General features: G+C 36.2%; 1 protein-coding gene across 1 annotated transcript in view; it reads left to right on the forward strand.

Annotated features, from left to right (window-relative positions):
- Positions 1-13,970, forward strand: part of GALNTL6 (polypeptide N-acetylgalactosaminyltransferase-like 6) — a 1,008,296-nt gene that overhangs the window by 145,600 nt on the left and 848,726 nt on the right. The window contains exon 3 of the mRNA XM_010840244.1: positions 1,973-2,139. Coding sequence (XP_010838546.1) covers positions 1,973-2,139 — 167 coding nt within the window. The remainder of the gene's footprint in view (positions 1-1,972; positions 2,140-13,970) is intronic.

The following is a 13,970-nucleotide window of genomic DNA, read 5'->3' on the forward strand; positions in this document are numbered from 1 at the left end:
CCTAGTTCTCTCAATTGTATTTGAAAACATCGAAATCTACCATTTTTATAAATATTTTTACAATTTAAAAAATCTGAGATCAAATAAAGTAATAATAAAGTGACAAAATAGAAAGAAATGTCTACATTTTATATTTAAATTATTTGTCTAAAATATGTCATTTTATTATAACTTCCAGGATAATTAATTTTTTTCTTTAATTGCATTCTGCTGCTGTGTCACTTCAGTCGTGTCCAACTCTGTATGACCTCATAGATGGCAGCCCACCAGACTCCCCTGTCCCTGGGATTCTCCAGGCAAGAACACTGGAGTGGATTGCCATTTCCTTCTCCAATGCATGAAAGTGAAAAGTGAAAGTGAAATCGCTCAGTGTCCGAGTCTTAGCAACCCCATGGACTGCAGCCCACCAGGTTTCTCCGTCCATGGTTTTTCCAGGCAAGAGTACTGGAGTGGGGTGCCATTGCCTTCTCCATAATTACATTATACTAATATTCTATTATCTGAAGCTGTAAGACAAGATCTATTTTATATCCACAGTGATATTTAAGTTATCCTAGTGAGATCATAGTAAAATAAAGTATTGAAGTAATTGACTAAAAACATATTGTAGGTAATGTCTTGAATATTCTGGTATGTTTCTATGCATACTGGTAGAATCTATGCATGCTTCAAAATTTATACTTTGTTTTGTTTTCTCATAAATTAAACAGTAGCCATTTCTGGCAAAAGACAAATTATTAGATGTTCTTGCTTTTAAGCAGAAACTGTGTCTGTTTCCAGATTTTTGCTCTCCCTTTTGTCTTCAGGTAGTCCATATAAGGAAAATCACTGAATTTTGATAATTGATTAAAATTTCACTCTGTATTATTTTTAAAGTAACTCAAATGCTTCACCAACAAGTGAATTCATTATCCTTCATAAAGCTTGGGCAAATATGACCAATGCTAAACTAAAAATTAAATGAGATTTGAGACCCAGTTTTCTGCCCTATTTATAAATTACTTAAATAAATCAAGAATATTGAAAGCATAGCCATGACATATACTAAATTGCTTGCAACTATGCCCAGAGTTAAGACCTACTTCCTATTTGGCATCTCAGATTACTTCACAGTGATAACAGAAATATGAGATCTGTATAGTTCTCATAAGGAAGGTCATAGTGTCATGATTTGAATCTCACCATGAGGTTGCATCAGTATGTGATTATTTAAGATTAAATTTTCACTTCTTTCACTTTAAGTCTCTTTTCTCCCCTAGAGCCTTAAACACTGCCAGCCATGGAGACATAACCCAACTTTAACTGATTATTTGGGCATAAATATTACAGAAGTTAAACTTCCAAAACTTCCCAGAAATCCACCCAAACATTAGCCACTTGCTCAATGGAAATGATGTTAATACATAAAATTTGTCCTCATTACTATTAGATTGCAATAGAGAAAATATATATTAAGAAGACCATGACATTTCAGTGCAATTCTTACCTTCTTTTTGAGCCACTGGTATAGAAAAGCACATATGAAGTCAATATACAAGGGAGGGCTGAGGAAATTATGGCAAAATCAACTCGGAATCACTGGAATAAACTATTCATCTGGTTTTATAGTCCAACAGAGCTTCTTATTATTTAACCTTGTTGAGTCAAGACACATTATCTGTAGCTGAATAAATGTGAAATTAACACATTCAGAAAAACAAAAAAGAGAGTGGATGTGAAAGGGAATCATTAATAAATCCCCAAAATGGGTAGAGTAGCTATAATGATGTAGAAGCTATGGCTGGGAAATCGTTCAGATCAGATCAGATCAGTTGCTCAGTCTTGTCCGACTCTTTGTGACCCCATGAATCGCAGCACACCAGGGCAAAGTCTAATTTTCACTGTTGTCTGATAACACAGTGAGTCAATGACAATATAAAATGTACTACCTTTTTGCATCTAACATAGCCTTGCCCTCCTCTTTCAACTCCAGCTGTAAGCACAAGATGTACCTGGAAAGGCTGCCGAACACCAGCATCATTATCCCATTCCATAACGAAGGCTGGACTTCCCTCCTCCGGACCATACACAGCATCATCAACCGAACCCCAGAGAGTCTGATCGCAGAAATCATCCTGGTTGATGACTTCAGTGATAGAGGTAAGTCACTATTGATACCATTTTATGTGATTCTGTTATCACCTGCATAATTGTTACAGGCTTTTAAAATAAGGCAGAGGATTATTACAATGGCTTCTTGCTGATTCTATCTGAAAGGTGATTATGAAGTTTTGTCTATGCTGTGCTGTTGTGATTTTGTAAAATGTTGGCCAAATGCAAAATGAAATGGATAAGTTATTGGCATCATTTGGGGTATCTGTAAGAAATTTACATTGCATTTCTGTTGTGAATTAGATAGGTGTTGGCAGAATATCTTAAGTTCTATCTTCAGCTTTAGAAAAAAACACTGTGAAATATGGTGAGTACATATGAATGGTGATATATTCCAGTAGAACCGTAAAACCTGTTTCCATTTCTGAAAAAGATCTGCTCTGTTGTTTACTAGCAAGATGGTTTCTCCAGGCTGTGCTTCTGTTATTTCATAAATACTGGAAATGGTAAGTAACACAAAGAAATATTTTGACTTGGCGATTTTAGCTATTTTATTGTATCTGAACAATAACAGGATAAAGGCCCGGAGTGCAGAGTATTAGAAAATTTAGCATCGTTTTACTGTTTTTTACTATTCTGATGAACACAATTTGGTTCGTAAGTCAGGGGAATATGATTATAGAAAGTTTCTTGAGTTTAGGATTTGATAAATCATATTTGCTTTAAATACAGGAATTGTTAATATTACAGGATAAGTAAAATCTTTCTATCTTGGCTGATAGGCAGAAACTTTTTCTAAAGATATTCATCTACCTTCTGTTTCTTTGTTTGAAGGAGTTTGGTTTAACTATACTGTGTGTGTTTAAGAATGGCAGTAAACAAGTTTATTTTTCCTACGTCTTACAAGAGAATGCATCTTGAGTTTCTATGAATTAATTGCAGTTTGGGAAATTTCATTTGCACACAGAAAACTATTCTTCGTAGTACTTAAAAATTCTATAAAAGTAAAACCACTTGGTGTGTTAGCTTTGAGGTTTCTGTAATATTTTTGTCTGCAATGATTCACTTCAAATACTGATTCAGGATTCGTGGTCTGTTTGTGTTGAAGTTTATGTGACAAAAGAAAGTTGTCTGTTGTTCTGTTAAATACTAAACTACCAACTTGGTAATTCAGGTTGATTTCAAAGTACCTTTTGCCTTGCATTTCTTAGGTAAATATGTGTTAAATAAGTATCTAAGAAGTACTTAAAATTAAATGCACTCATTAAAATTAATTTAAATAACACAGAAGCTTCTTTTTTTTTATTTTAATTGAGGCTACTTGTTTCAAAGTGGTCATTATTACCTCAGGGTAAAAATGCACATTTCATGTGTTAAAGCTAAAACTTTGCTTTTAAATAAAAGAATGAAAAAGGGAGTAAAGATCTGGGATGGTAGGTACATCACCAAATAAATGGTATTTTTTGGTTGACTGGTACCAAGAGAAAGAAGATAGTGTATCTGTAGAGAATTTTCTACATAATTAGCTTTGTCTTGGTAAAGTGTGTCCAAAAACAGAATTTTGACCTGAGGGTAATAGAGAGGAGACACTCACTAGCAGTAGATCGTGGTTTGTAGAGAATTTTTTTGTTGAATATTTCTCAAAGGTGCTTTCCAAAGAGAAAGGTGCTTTCTCCCTCCTTGAAGAGGGAGAAAAGAGTGGTCTTGATTTTTGAATCTCTGTGTAGTAGCGACTCTAATGGACAATCCCTTCTATATAGCATGTTCCTGGAAAGGAAGTGTGTTCAGAATGGTCAATGTCATAGCTTTTCATGAAGTGAAACAACACAAATAGTATTAGCTGGGAGTATGGTGGTGATTTTGACTTTCCTAGCAGACATTTTTAAGGAGAATCATTATGTTGCAGAAAGGGGGACCCCTTCCAGGGTCTGAAACTGGGCTCTTGTCTAACACTCGGAAATAAATAGTCCGAGGAACACATGTGCTGAGAAAGCAAGAGATTTTATTGGGAAAGGGCGCCCAGGGGCTAGGGGGTGTGTGAGGGGAAGCAATAGCTTAAATAGAACTGCTCTGCCACAGTGGCTTGCAGCCTTGGGCTTTATGGTGATGGGATTAGTTTCCAGGTTGTCTTTAGCCAATCATTCTGACTCAGAGTCCTTCCCGGTGGTGCAATGCGTTGTTCGGCCAAGATGGATGCCAGCAAGAAGGATTCTGGGAGGTGGTCAGACATGCGGGGTCTCTCTTTAACCTTTCCCTAACTCTTCTGGTTGGTGGTGGCTTTTTAGTTCCATGTTCCTTACCAAGACCTCCTATTGTAAAATAACTCATGTAAATGGTTACTGTGGTGCCTGGAGGTTTCAGTCAGTGTGCTTCCCCTAACAACTATTTTAATGCTTTCGTACATCTTTCCTTTAGTTATTCTATTTCTGGGAGTGATCAAGTGGAAAGTATTATTTTATAATCATTAAACTTTCAAAAGGGGAAGTTTTAGGAAATATTGCTTTTCATTTCACAAGTCTGATGATATGTGTAGGAGTAAACTTTGAAAGACATGATAAAAATACCTTAATAATATTTTATATTATATCATAATTCTAAAGGTTATGAAATAGGAGAGACCTTCCTTTCAAATTGTTGTTTCAGATTACAGAATCCCATCTGGTAGAATGTTAGGGTTTGTGGCCATCCCTGGTGTATGCAATAGGAGAAACCTTCCTTTCAAATTTTTGTTTCCCATTACAGAATCTCATCTGATAAAATATTAGTGTTTAAAAGCATCACTGTCACTTTCTGAATTGTGAGAAATCTAGAAAATCAACATAATAAACACAGGTTAGAATCCTCATGCTGACAATGAACTGTATGATTTTGGGTAAATGAACCTCTTGGTGTCTCAAATTTCTTTAACAAATGTGGATAAATGACACTTAGTTATCTAAGCTATCCAGGGAGGCTGTGATGGAGACCTCCTTGGCTGATAAAGGAACTGTGCTCCATAGGAGAGCAACTGTTTTCAGTTTCTGGCTACTCCTCAACAAATACTGTCCTGAAAAACAGCATCAACATTCTCCATACTTTTGTGAGGCGATCCTCTCAATTTAATCAAGTCATTTTTCCGAGATTGAATCAATCAATCATTCTGTCTGTCTGTCCATCCGTCCACCCACACATCTATCTGTCCCCCCACCATCCCCAGGTGCAATCAGAGTCCTACCTTCATAGAAGGCATATGAAGGCAAACTGTAGTCATTTATAACATGGTAGAAAAATTAGTACTGCATTAACATTAAAAAAAAAAAAGTTTTACCAATAAGCAAGTAGTTTTACACATATTGAAGAAAAAAATATAAATTTTAGAATTTCAACACAAAGAGGATAAATAGAGCATATTATCTTCCTAAATTATGTCTGTGACCTTAATGTTCATCAAAACTCATTCAGGACTGTTTTTACTATTAGAAGAGGAGGAAAATATCCCCAGCCATCTCATATTTACAGGGCCTCAAAGACAAAGAAGTTTTCCCTGTTTATTAGTTAGATATGATTTATATCCATATTTTTAAAAGCTATTATACTTTATGATTTTTTTGGTATAACTCAGAAATCAGAAGGTTTTTTTCCCCATCAATTCTTTAAAAATCAAGTATTCTAGACAAATTATAAAGTACAAGAAAATATAGGGGATGTTTTGTTCTCCTTCAAGAAATTATTTCTGAAACATTACACTTCATGTTTATTTTCAGAAATACATTCTAGCTCCAGGTTTGTTTAGTATGCATTTTAACACCTTTGCCCTACAGCTCTTCTGATTCTCTAATGTCCTTTAGCTATGGGTGATAATATTTTGGTAAGACTTAATCAAACATTACTGCTTTCTATTTTATGTCTTCCAGGTCAATAGAACAGCTACATTTGAAAAAACAGAGCCAACATGGTAGCCATGTTAATAGCATGACTGTAATATCCCTTGGAATTTATAGTTCCAGAATCATTCTGATTGTGAATTCTTTAAAACTGGTTTCATAGCAATAGAGAATAATGATAAAGTATTTTCAAATTATAGAATTGTTATAAATATTGCAAAGTGATTTTTAAAAATCAGCTTGGATTTATCCAGTTGACTTAGTTATCAAAATGCTTTAAAAAAAAAAAAAAAAGGAACATGTGAGCACTTCTTGGTTTAGATATTTTCTGCTGTGGGCTTGGTAAACAGAGTATTGTTTTAGCCTCAGAATGTAAGCCTGCTGTTTATAAAAACAGGAAGGTGTAGGCCTGCGGTAAAATTTCAAAGCCAACACAGTTTTTGCTGTCTGAAGCTCACCAAAGTTAGCATTTTTTTTTTTTTTTTTTTCTAGTAAGCTCTCAGAAATACATTTAACAGCTTAACTTGAGGCCTCTAACAAGGCTTCATGATGACTTTAAAGCAGGACTAATCCTAGGCTTATCTCCAAATTCCAGGCAACCTTTGCGGCATCTACATGGAAAATGTTGAAATGTGTGAACTAAGCTGAAGCTTAGCCTCAGAGACGGGACATATTTGAACCTGACAATTCTCTAAACTTGGTGCGCTTAGATGAATTCAAGTTCAAACCAAGGGAACTCGCAGGAGAGTTGCTGACATACTTCCCTTAACACAGCGGGGGGCAGGGGTGGGGTGCTGCTGTGCCTGGATATTGTGCACAGACACACATACATAGTTACGCACATGTGTGCGCATGCACGCGTGTGCGCGTGCACACACACACTCACAGACACTCTGGTGCCTGCTTGTTTCAAACTTCCTGGACAGAAAAAGAAGGGAACTCAGTGTTTGAGATTCACAAACACCTATCATTCTCCATATTCTAGTTAGAAAGAAAAGCAGAAGCTTGAAACCATCCTTCCTCTCTTAGCAAAATTAGCAACCTTAATGAAATCCAGTTTACTCTTCCCCAGAAAGCATAGGTCCTCACTCCTCAAAAAGTGTGGTCCTTGGACCCGCAACATCAGGATCACATTGAGACTTGTCAGCCTGGAAGACTCCCAGGCTCCACCCAGACATACCAGAATCTTCATTCCAATAAAATCTACATGTCACTGTTGTGAAAATCAAGGTTTCAGAATAACGGTCATGTGTCTCAGAACTGAGACTGCCACTTGTCATCCTGGCAGACCCCCAGGCTCCACCCAGACATACCAGAATCTTCATTCCAACAAAATCTACATGTCCCTGTTGTGAAAATCAAGGTTTCAGAATATTGGTCATGTGTCTCAGAACTGGGACTAACACTTCAGTGAGTAATATAGCTGCATAAATAACTTAAAAAACCTGTTTCTTATCCATACTATTATGACATACATTTTTCTATTTGTTCTTATTATTTAGCATTTAATTGATGGTGGATTTATAAATTTATAATGGGACATTTGGGATGGGAATTCTATAGTATTACCTCTACATTATTTGATGGAACATTTGTGAGTACATTTATTTGAAAAAATGTTGAAATTTTCACAAATCTGTAGACATTTCCTCTGCCTTCTTATGGACTCATTTTACAACAATTTTATATTGAATGTCAGGTTACTGCTGTTGTTCCTCCCCAGCCAAAGTTCATTCTTTGTTATACAAATATGCCTTCCAATATTTTGCAGGTCTATTTTGCTTTGAAGCCATTTAAAAATTTTCTTGTCAAATTCAAATACCATATGTATGTGTATAGCCATATATACACACACATGCAGTTTCTTTAAGGTCCCTATTACCATCAAAATCTTAGATTCTTCACATAGATAAAAGTGTCTATAAATCTTTAAAATACTGAAAATATTTAAGTCATTTTACATATGGTATTGACAAGTCTTGAATTCTTGAATTTCAGATTCTATTTTACTCAAATACTCTCCTTTTATACCATTAAGGGAAGTTGCCATAATCAGACAAATCAGTAGGCACAAGTTTTACAACTATGCAAAGTTGAAAGATATCATCGGCATGAGAAGATTGTAAATAGATGAAAAATGGTAATGCACTTCTATTTTACATAATAAGACACTAACATTAAGCGCATATAAACATTCAGAGATGACAGTCAACAAAAATGCATGTGTGCTGGTTTTCTGTCAGATAGTCTATGAGACTGCAAGACAAGCCATTTTTATGTCTCAGATTTATTGAGCGCCGGTCACAGTAAATGAATCTTGAAATTGTTTCGATTTATTATTCAGATTTTAAGTTGAAAGGTAATTGCATTTTAAAGTCAAAATATAATATTAAAAGCTAATAAGTAGCAGGAACTGAGAAAATGTTATAAAATTCAATTGCATTCTTTTCTATTTAGAAATTTGTTATCATCTGCTATAGAATTGAAAGAAAGAATATTGATTTCTGATATTTGCATATCATGCTATATAATGACAGTTCTGTTTTAGTGGTTATTTAGCATTTATCATTGAAAGTGTGTCCAGAGTATAGAGAGGTACTGTTTTCTGGGGCATGAATATGAATGTAGAACAGTTGCATGTTATCAGTATCAGAGGAAAACCAGCATGGCAATTTCTAAAGAGTTGTCCTATTCACTAAGTTGTGTCCAACTCTTTGTGACCCCATGGACTACAGCATGCCAGGCTCCTCTGTCCTTCTCTGTCTCCTGGAATTTGCTCAAACTAATATCCATTGAGTCCATAATGTCATCCAACCATCTTATCCTCTGTTATACCCTTCTCCTCCTGCCTTCAATGTTTCCCCACATCAGGGTCTAAAGGGTGTGTTTTGTAAATTCTAAAACACAAAATCAAGTCATAAAAAGTCTATTTGTATTCATAAAATAAGAGTCCTACTCATCAAGGGCAGAATATGCTTTAATATAATCTGTCTTGGAAGACAAAGCACTTGTAGGATTTCTCATCCTGTTTGTTATTCAGTTGTTGAGTCATGTCTGCCTCTCTGTGACTACATGGACTGCAGCATGCCAGGCTTCCCTATCCTTCAGTATCTCCCAGAGTTTGCTCGAACTCATGTGCATTGAGTGGGTGATGCCATGCAACCATCTCATCCTCTGTCACCCCCTTCTCCTCCTGCTCTCAGTCTTTCCCAGTATCAGGGTCTTTTCCAATGAGTTAGCTCTTCACATCAGGTGACCAAAGTATTTGAAGCTTCAGCATCAGTTCTTCCAATGAATATTCAGAGTTGATTTCTTTTAGGATTGACTGGTTTTATCTCCTTGCAGTCCAAGAGACTCTTGAGAGTCTTCTCCAACACCACAATTCAAAAACATCAATTCTTTGGCACATAGCCTTCTTTATGACCCAGCTCTCACATCCATACATGACTCCTGGAGAAATCATAGCTTTGACTACAAGAATGGCCAAGTGATGCCTCTGCTTTTTAATATGATATCTAGGTTTGTCATAGCTTTCCTTCCAAGGAGCAAGTCTCTCTCTTTCTCTTTCCTTTAAATTAAAATACAGTCTCACATGATATAAATGCCTATGTAAACTAAGGACATATCTAACACATTAATAAGAGGTATGTGTCCTTGCTGAGCCCCATCTTTATTGTAAAATTCAGACTAGCATCTTGTTGCTCTCTTTTCTTCGGTCGAGCAAGTAAATAACCCCTCCAGCTTTGGGGATTTTTCCTGAGGGTTACAAATGCTCATGAGGATCACGACCCTCATGATGACCATTGGAATGCTTTCTTTATTCAGGTAGAGACAAATTATTTTAAGTAGGTACTTATTTTGCAGATGAGGATACTATAAAGGCATGTGTGTTATTCTTGATGAATTGGTTCATGAATTAGTCTTTATATGACTGGCACTAGAAGATTCAAGCTGGTTTTAGAAAAGGCAGAGGAACCAGAGATCAAGTTGCAAACATCTTCTGGATCATCAAAAAAGCAAGAAAGTTCCAGAAAAAAACATCTATTTCTGCTTTATTGACTATACTAAAGCCTTTGATTGTGTGGATCACAACAAACTTTGAATTCTGAAAGAGATGGGAATACCACACCACCTGACCTGCCTCTTGAGAAACCTAGATGCAGGTCAGCAAGCAACAGTTTGAACATGGAACAACAGACTGGGTCCAAATAGGAAAAGGAGTACGTCAAGGCTGTATATTGTCACTCTGCTTATTTAACGTCTATGCAGAGTACATCATGAGAAACGCTGGGCTGGATGAAGCACAAGCTGGAATTAAGATTGCCAGGAGAAATATCAATAACCTCAGATATGCAGATGACACAACCCTTATGGCAGAAAGTGAAGAAGAACTAAAGAGCCTTTTGATGAAAGTGAAAGAAGAGAGTGAAAAAGTTGGCTTAAAGCTCACCATTCATTAAGATCATGGCATCCAGTCCCATCCCTTCATGGCAAATAGATGGGGAAACAGTGGAATCAGTGACAGACTTAATTTTTCTGGGCTCCAAAATCACTGCAGATGGTGACTGCAACCATGAAATTAAAAGATGCTTACTTCTTGGAAGGAAAGTTATGGCCAACCTAGATAGCATATTAAAAAGCAGAGACGTTACTTTGCCAACAAAGGTCCATCTAGTCAAGGCTATGGTTTTTCCTGTGGTCATGTGTGGATGTTTGCATTGGACTACAAAGAAAGCTGAGCACCAAAGGATTGATGCTTTTGAACTGTGGTGTTGGAGAAGACTCTTGAGAGTCCCTTGGACTGCAAGGAGATCCAACTAGTCCATCCTAAAGGAGATCAGTCCTGGGTGTTCATTGGAAGGACTGACGTTGAATCTGAAATGCCAATACTTTGGCCACCTGATGTGAAGAGCCGACTCATTTGAAAAGACCATGATGCTGGGAAAGATTAAGGGCAGGAGGAGAAGGGGACAACAGAGGCTGAGATGGTTGGATGGCATCACCGACTCAATGGACATGGGTTTGGGTGGACTCTGGGAGTTGGTGATGGACAAGGAGGCCTGGCGTGCTGCGGTTCCTGGGGTCACAAAGAGTCAGACTCAACTGAGCAACTGAACTGAAGTGAGAAGGTTCAGAACTTTGGGGATTACATTTGTCTGTCTTCTAAATAAACTCATAATATATCAAATTTGATGAAATTTATTTCAGTTCACTTTGAGTAAAACATATTTAACTGAATAAAATAAATTTGCTGAGACTTTCATACTAATAGGCATTTTATGTAGTGTTAATTAAAAACTGTTTTTTAAATGTTCTAATGTAGAATTTGAGACTGGAGTGTCAGAATGGACCAGTTCTAGATGAATTTTGGGCACCAAAAATAAGTATCTTGGAAAACATGTAATAGAATGAAGAGGCACACTTAAGTTTGATTGGCTAGTTAGGCTGTAGTTAGGTACTAAATATTAAAGCATATTTCACAGTTGAAAAATTTTATTATTGCTTTCTTTTTCTTTATCACTTAAAATATTCTGTGTATTTAATTAAATGAAATAAATTAAAAATAATGTAACTCCTGTGAGATCTTTAAAAATGCTATATAGAAAATTTAGTCCATTTGAGATTTATAAGTATTTGTATTTCCTCTATTCATTGGCTTTAAGCATTTAAAATTATTTTTATTTAAAATAATGATACATCTCATCTAATTGTCATTTTTATAACTAGCATTTGCTCTTTCATAGTTTTATTATCTTTTTAATGTTAGTTTAAGGTGTATGAGATTGTCATTATAGAACATTAATGTCATCTTTTCTAGAACATTAATACATAACTTTGTAAATCATTGTCAATTAATTGAACATTGTCATTTTTTGTAGAACATTAATATATAATTTAATGTATTTCAACTTTCATAGGGAACCATCTTAAAACCTCTCTCTGAACTGAATAATTATTTAGGGCTCATGTTTTAAATCAGGCCTTTTAAAGACAGAAAAGGGCAATTCCCACTCTCAGGCGGTGGGTGTGGGTAAGCCCCTCTAGCTTTCCAGTTGCTTTTTCTGGATGAAAACTCCATGTGGGTGAATTAATATAGGTTTGGCAAAGAATAGGATGCTTCTTTTCAAAGCAAAACTGTTACAGCTCACTGATGTCACAAGGCATGATTTCCTCAAGAAAAAATAAATTGCACAATCCATTTTATGGCAGATTAAATCCCATTTATTTTCCTCGCAGACAGCTGTTTTGAGTAGGATTGTTACTCATTTGAAACCATTTTCTGGATCCTGGGCTTCAGGTCTTGGGTAGGCATGACTTTCTCTGATGAAATAAAAGCTTATATTGTATGATTATTCCCCTTGTCAGCAAACCTCAGCTAGTGAGCTTTAATAAAAAAAAAAAATTTTGGGTATTTAAAACAGTTCTTTTTTGATATCTCAATATCCCTCTGCTCTTGATTAAAAAAGAAAAGCTCAGTGCATTGACACAGTGCAAAAAAACTGAAAATAATGCCTTCTTTATCTTGACTTACAACAGTTCCTTAGAGAATTATCAGTCTCTCATCACTCAAGGTTTTTGATGAGGTGGCAAGTTTTAGACATCAAATGCATCAATATATATGAAACACATTTTATCAAAATTCTCTAATAAAAATTAAATCATTTATATCCACTAAGGAACAATTCCGTAGTGTTGCTATTGTTCATTCACTCATTTGTGTCTGACTGTTTGCAACCCAATGGACTGCAGCACACCAGGCTTCCCTGTCCTTCACCATCTCCCAGAATTTGCTCAAATTCATCTCCATTGAGTCAGTGATGCTATCCAACCATCTCAACCTCTGTCGCCCCCTTCTCCTCCTGCACTCAAGAATCTTTTACAGTGAATTGATGAGTCTTTTACGGAAGAGTCTTTTACAGTGAGTCTTTGAATTAGGTGGCCAAAATATTGGTGCTTCAACTTCAGCCTCAGTCCTTCCAATGACCATTCAGTTTGTTTCTTTTTGGATTGACTGATTTGATCTCCTTGCTGTCCAAGGGACTCTGTAGAGTCCTCTCCAGCACCATGGTTTGAAAGCATCAGTTCTTCAGTGCTCAGCCTTCTTTATGGTCCAGCTCTCTCATCTGTATATGACTACTGGAGAAAGCATAGCTCTGACTAAGATGGTTGTTGGGAAAGTGATGTCTCTGCTTTTTAATACACTGTCTAGGTTTGTCATAGCTTTTCTTCCAAGGAGCAAGTGTCTTTTAATTTCAGACTGCAGGTAGGATCTTTGAGATGAAAGAAATGACAGGGGATCTGGTACTTTTGTCTAAAACTTTACAAAATTTTATACATCTAAGTTTTATAGATGAGTAAGTGGAGACTCAGGGAGGTGACATCCTAGATCACACATGAGGGCAACTTTATATGCAGACATAAATGTTACATTAACCTCAAATGGATAATGTTTCCGCTTAGGGAGCCTGGATTCCTCTCCTCTGCAGTTTTCTCATATGTCTAATTCTGAGAAACTAGAATCATTCTGATAAGTACCTGTAATTTGATAAAGCTGTGCTACAGTTACATAGACACTCTAGATAATTGAATCTAATTTATTACACATTTTCACCTTAGGTTCAGGATCATGATAAAAACCATTTCACTGTGTACACACACACAGTAGAATGGAGAATTTTTGAGAAAAATAATGACTCAAATGCACAAATCCCAGTGTCCAAATGGCCTTATAGCCTTGCAGGAGGGCCAATCAGGTCTTTCCTTCTGGAGAAAAGAATGTTTCTAACACTGAGAGGGTCAAAAAGTGATAACATAGGTCTTAAAACATAGATATGCTTAATGTTGCTTCTCAGGATGATTCATAGTAGAGTTTATTGAGGTAAGTGAATGGGCTCTAGGCTGGTCCTTGTAGATCATTTAAGTCTGCCTTCACTCTGGATATATTGTTGCGAATTTAGTCTGCCTCACTTCACAGAAACTAGAACACTCTTGAGATTGCTGGGTAGGGAGGGGCAC

Source organism: Bison bison, unplaced genomic scaffold, assembly GCF_000754665.1.
Source record: "Bison bison bison isolate TAMUID 2011002044 unplaced genomic scaffold, Bison_UMD1.0 scf7180017864143, whole genome shotgun sequence".
Classification (NCBI taxonomy): Eukaryota; Metazoa; Chordata; class Mammalia; order Artiodactyla; family Bovidae; genus Bison; species Bison bison.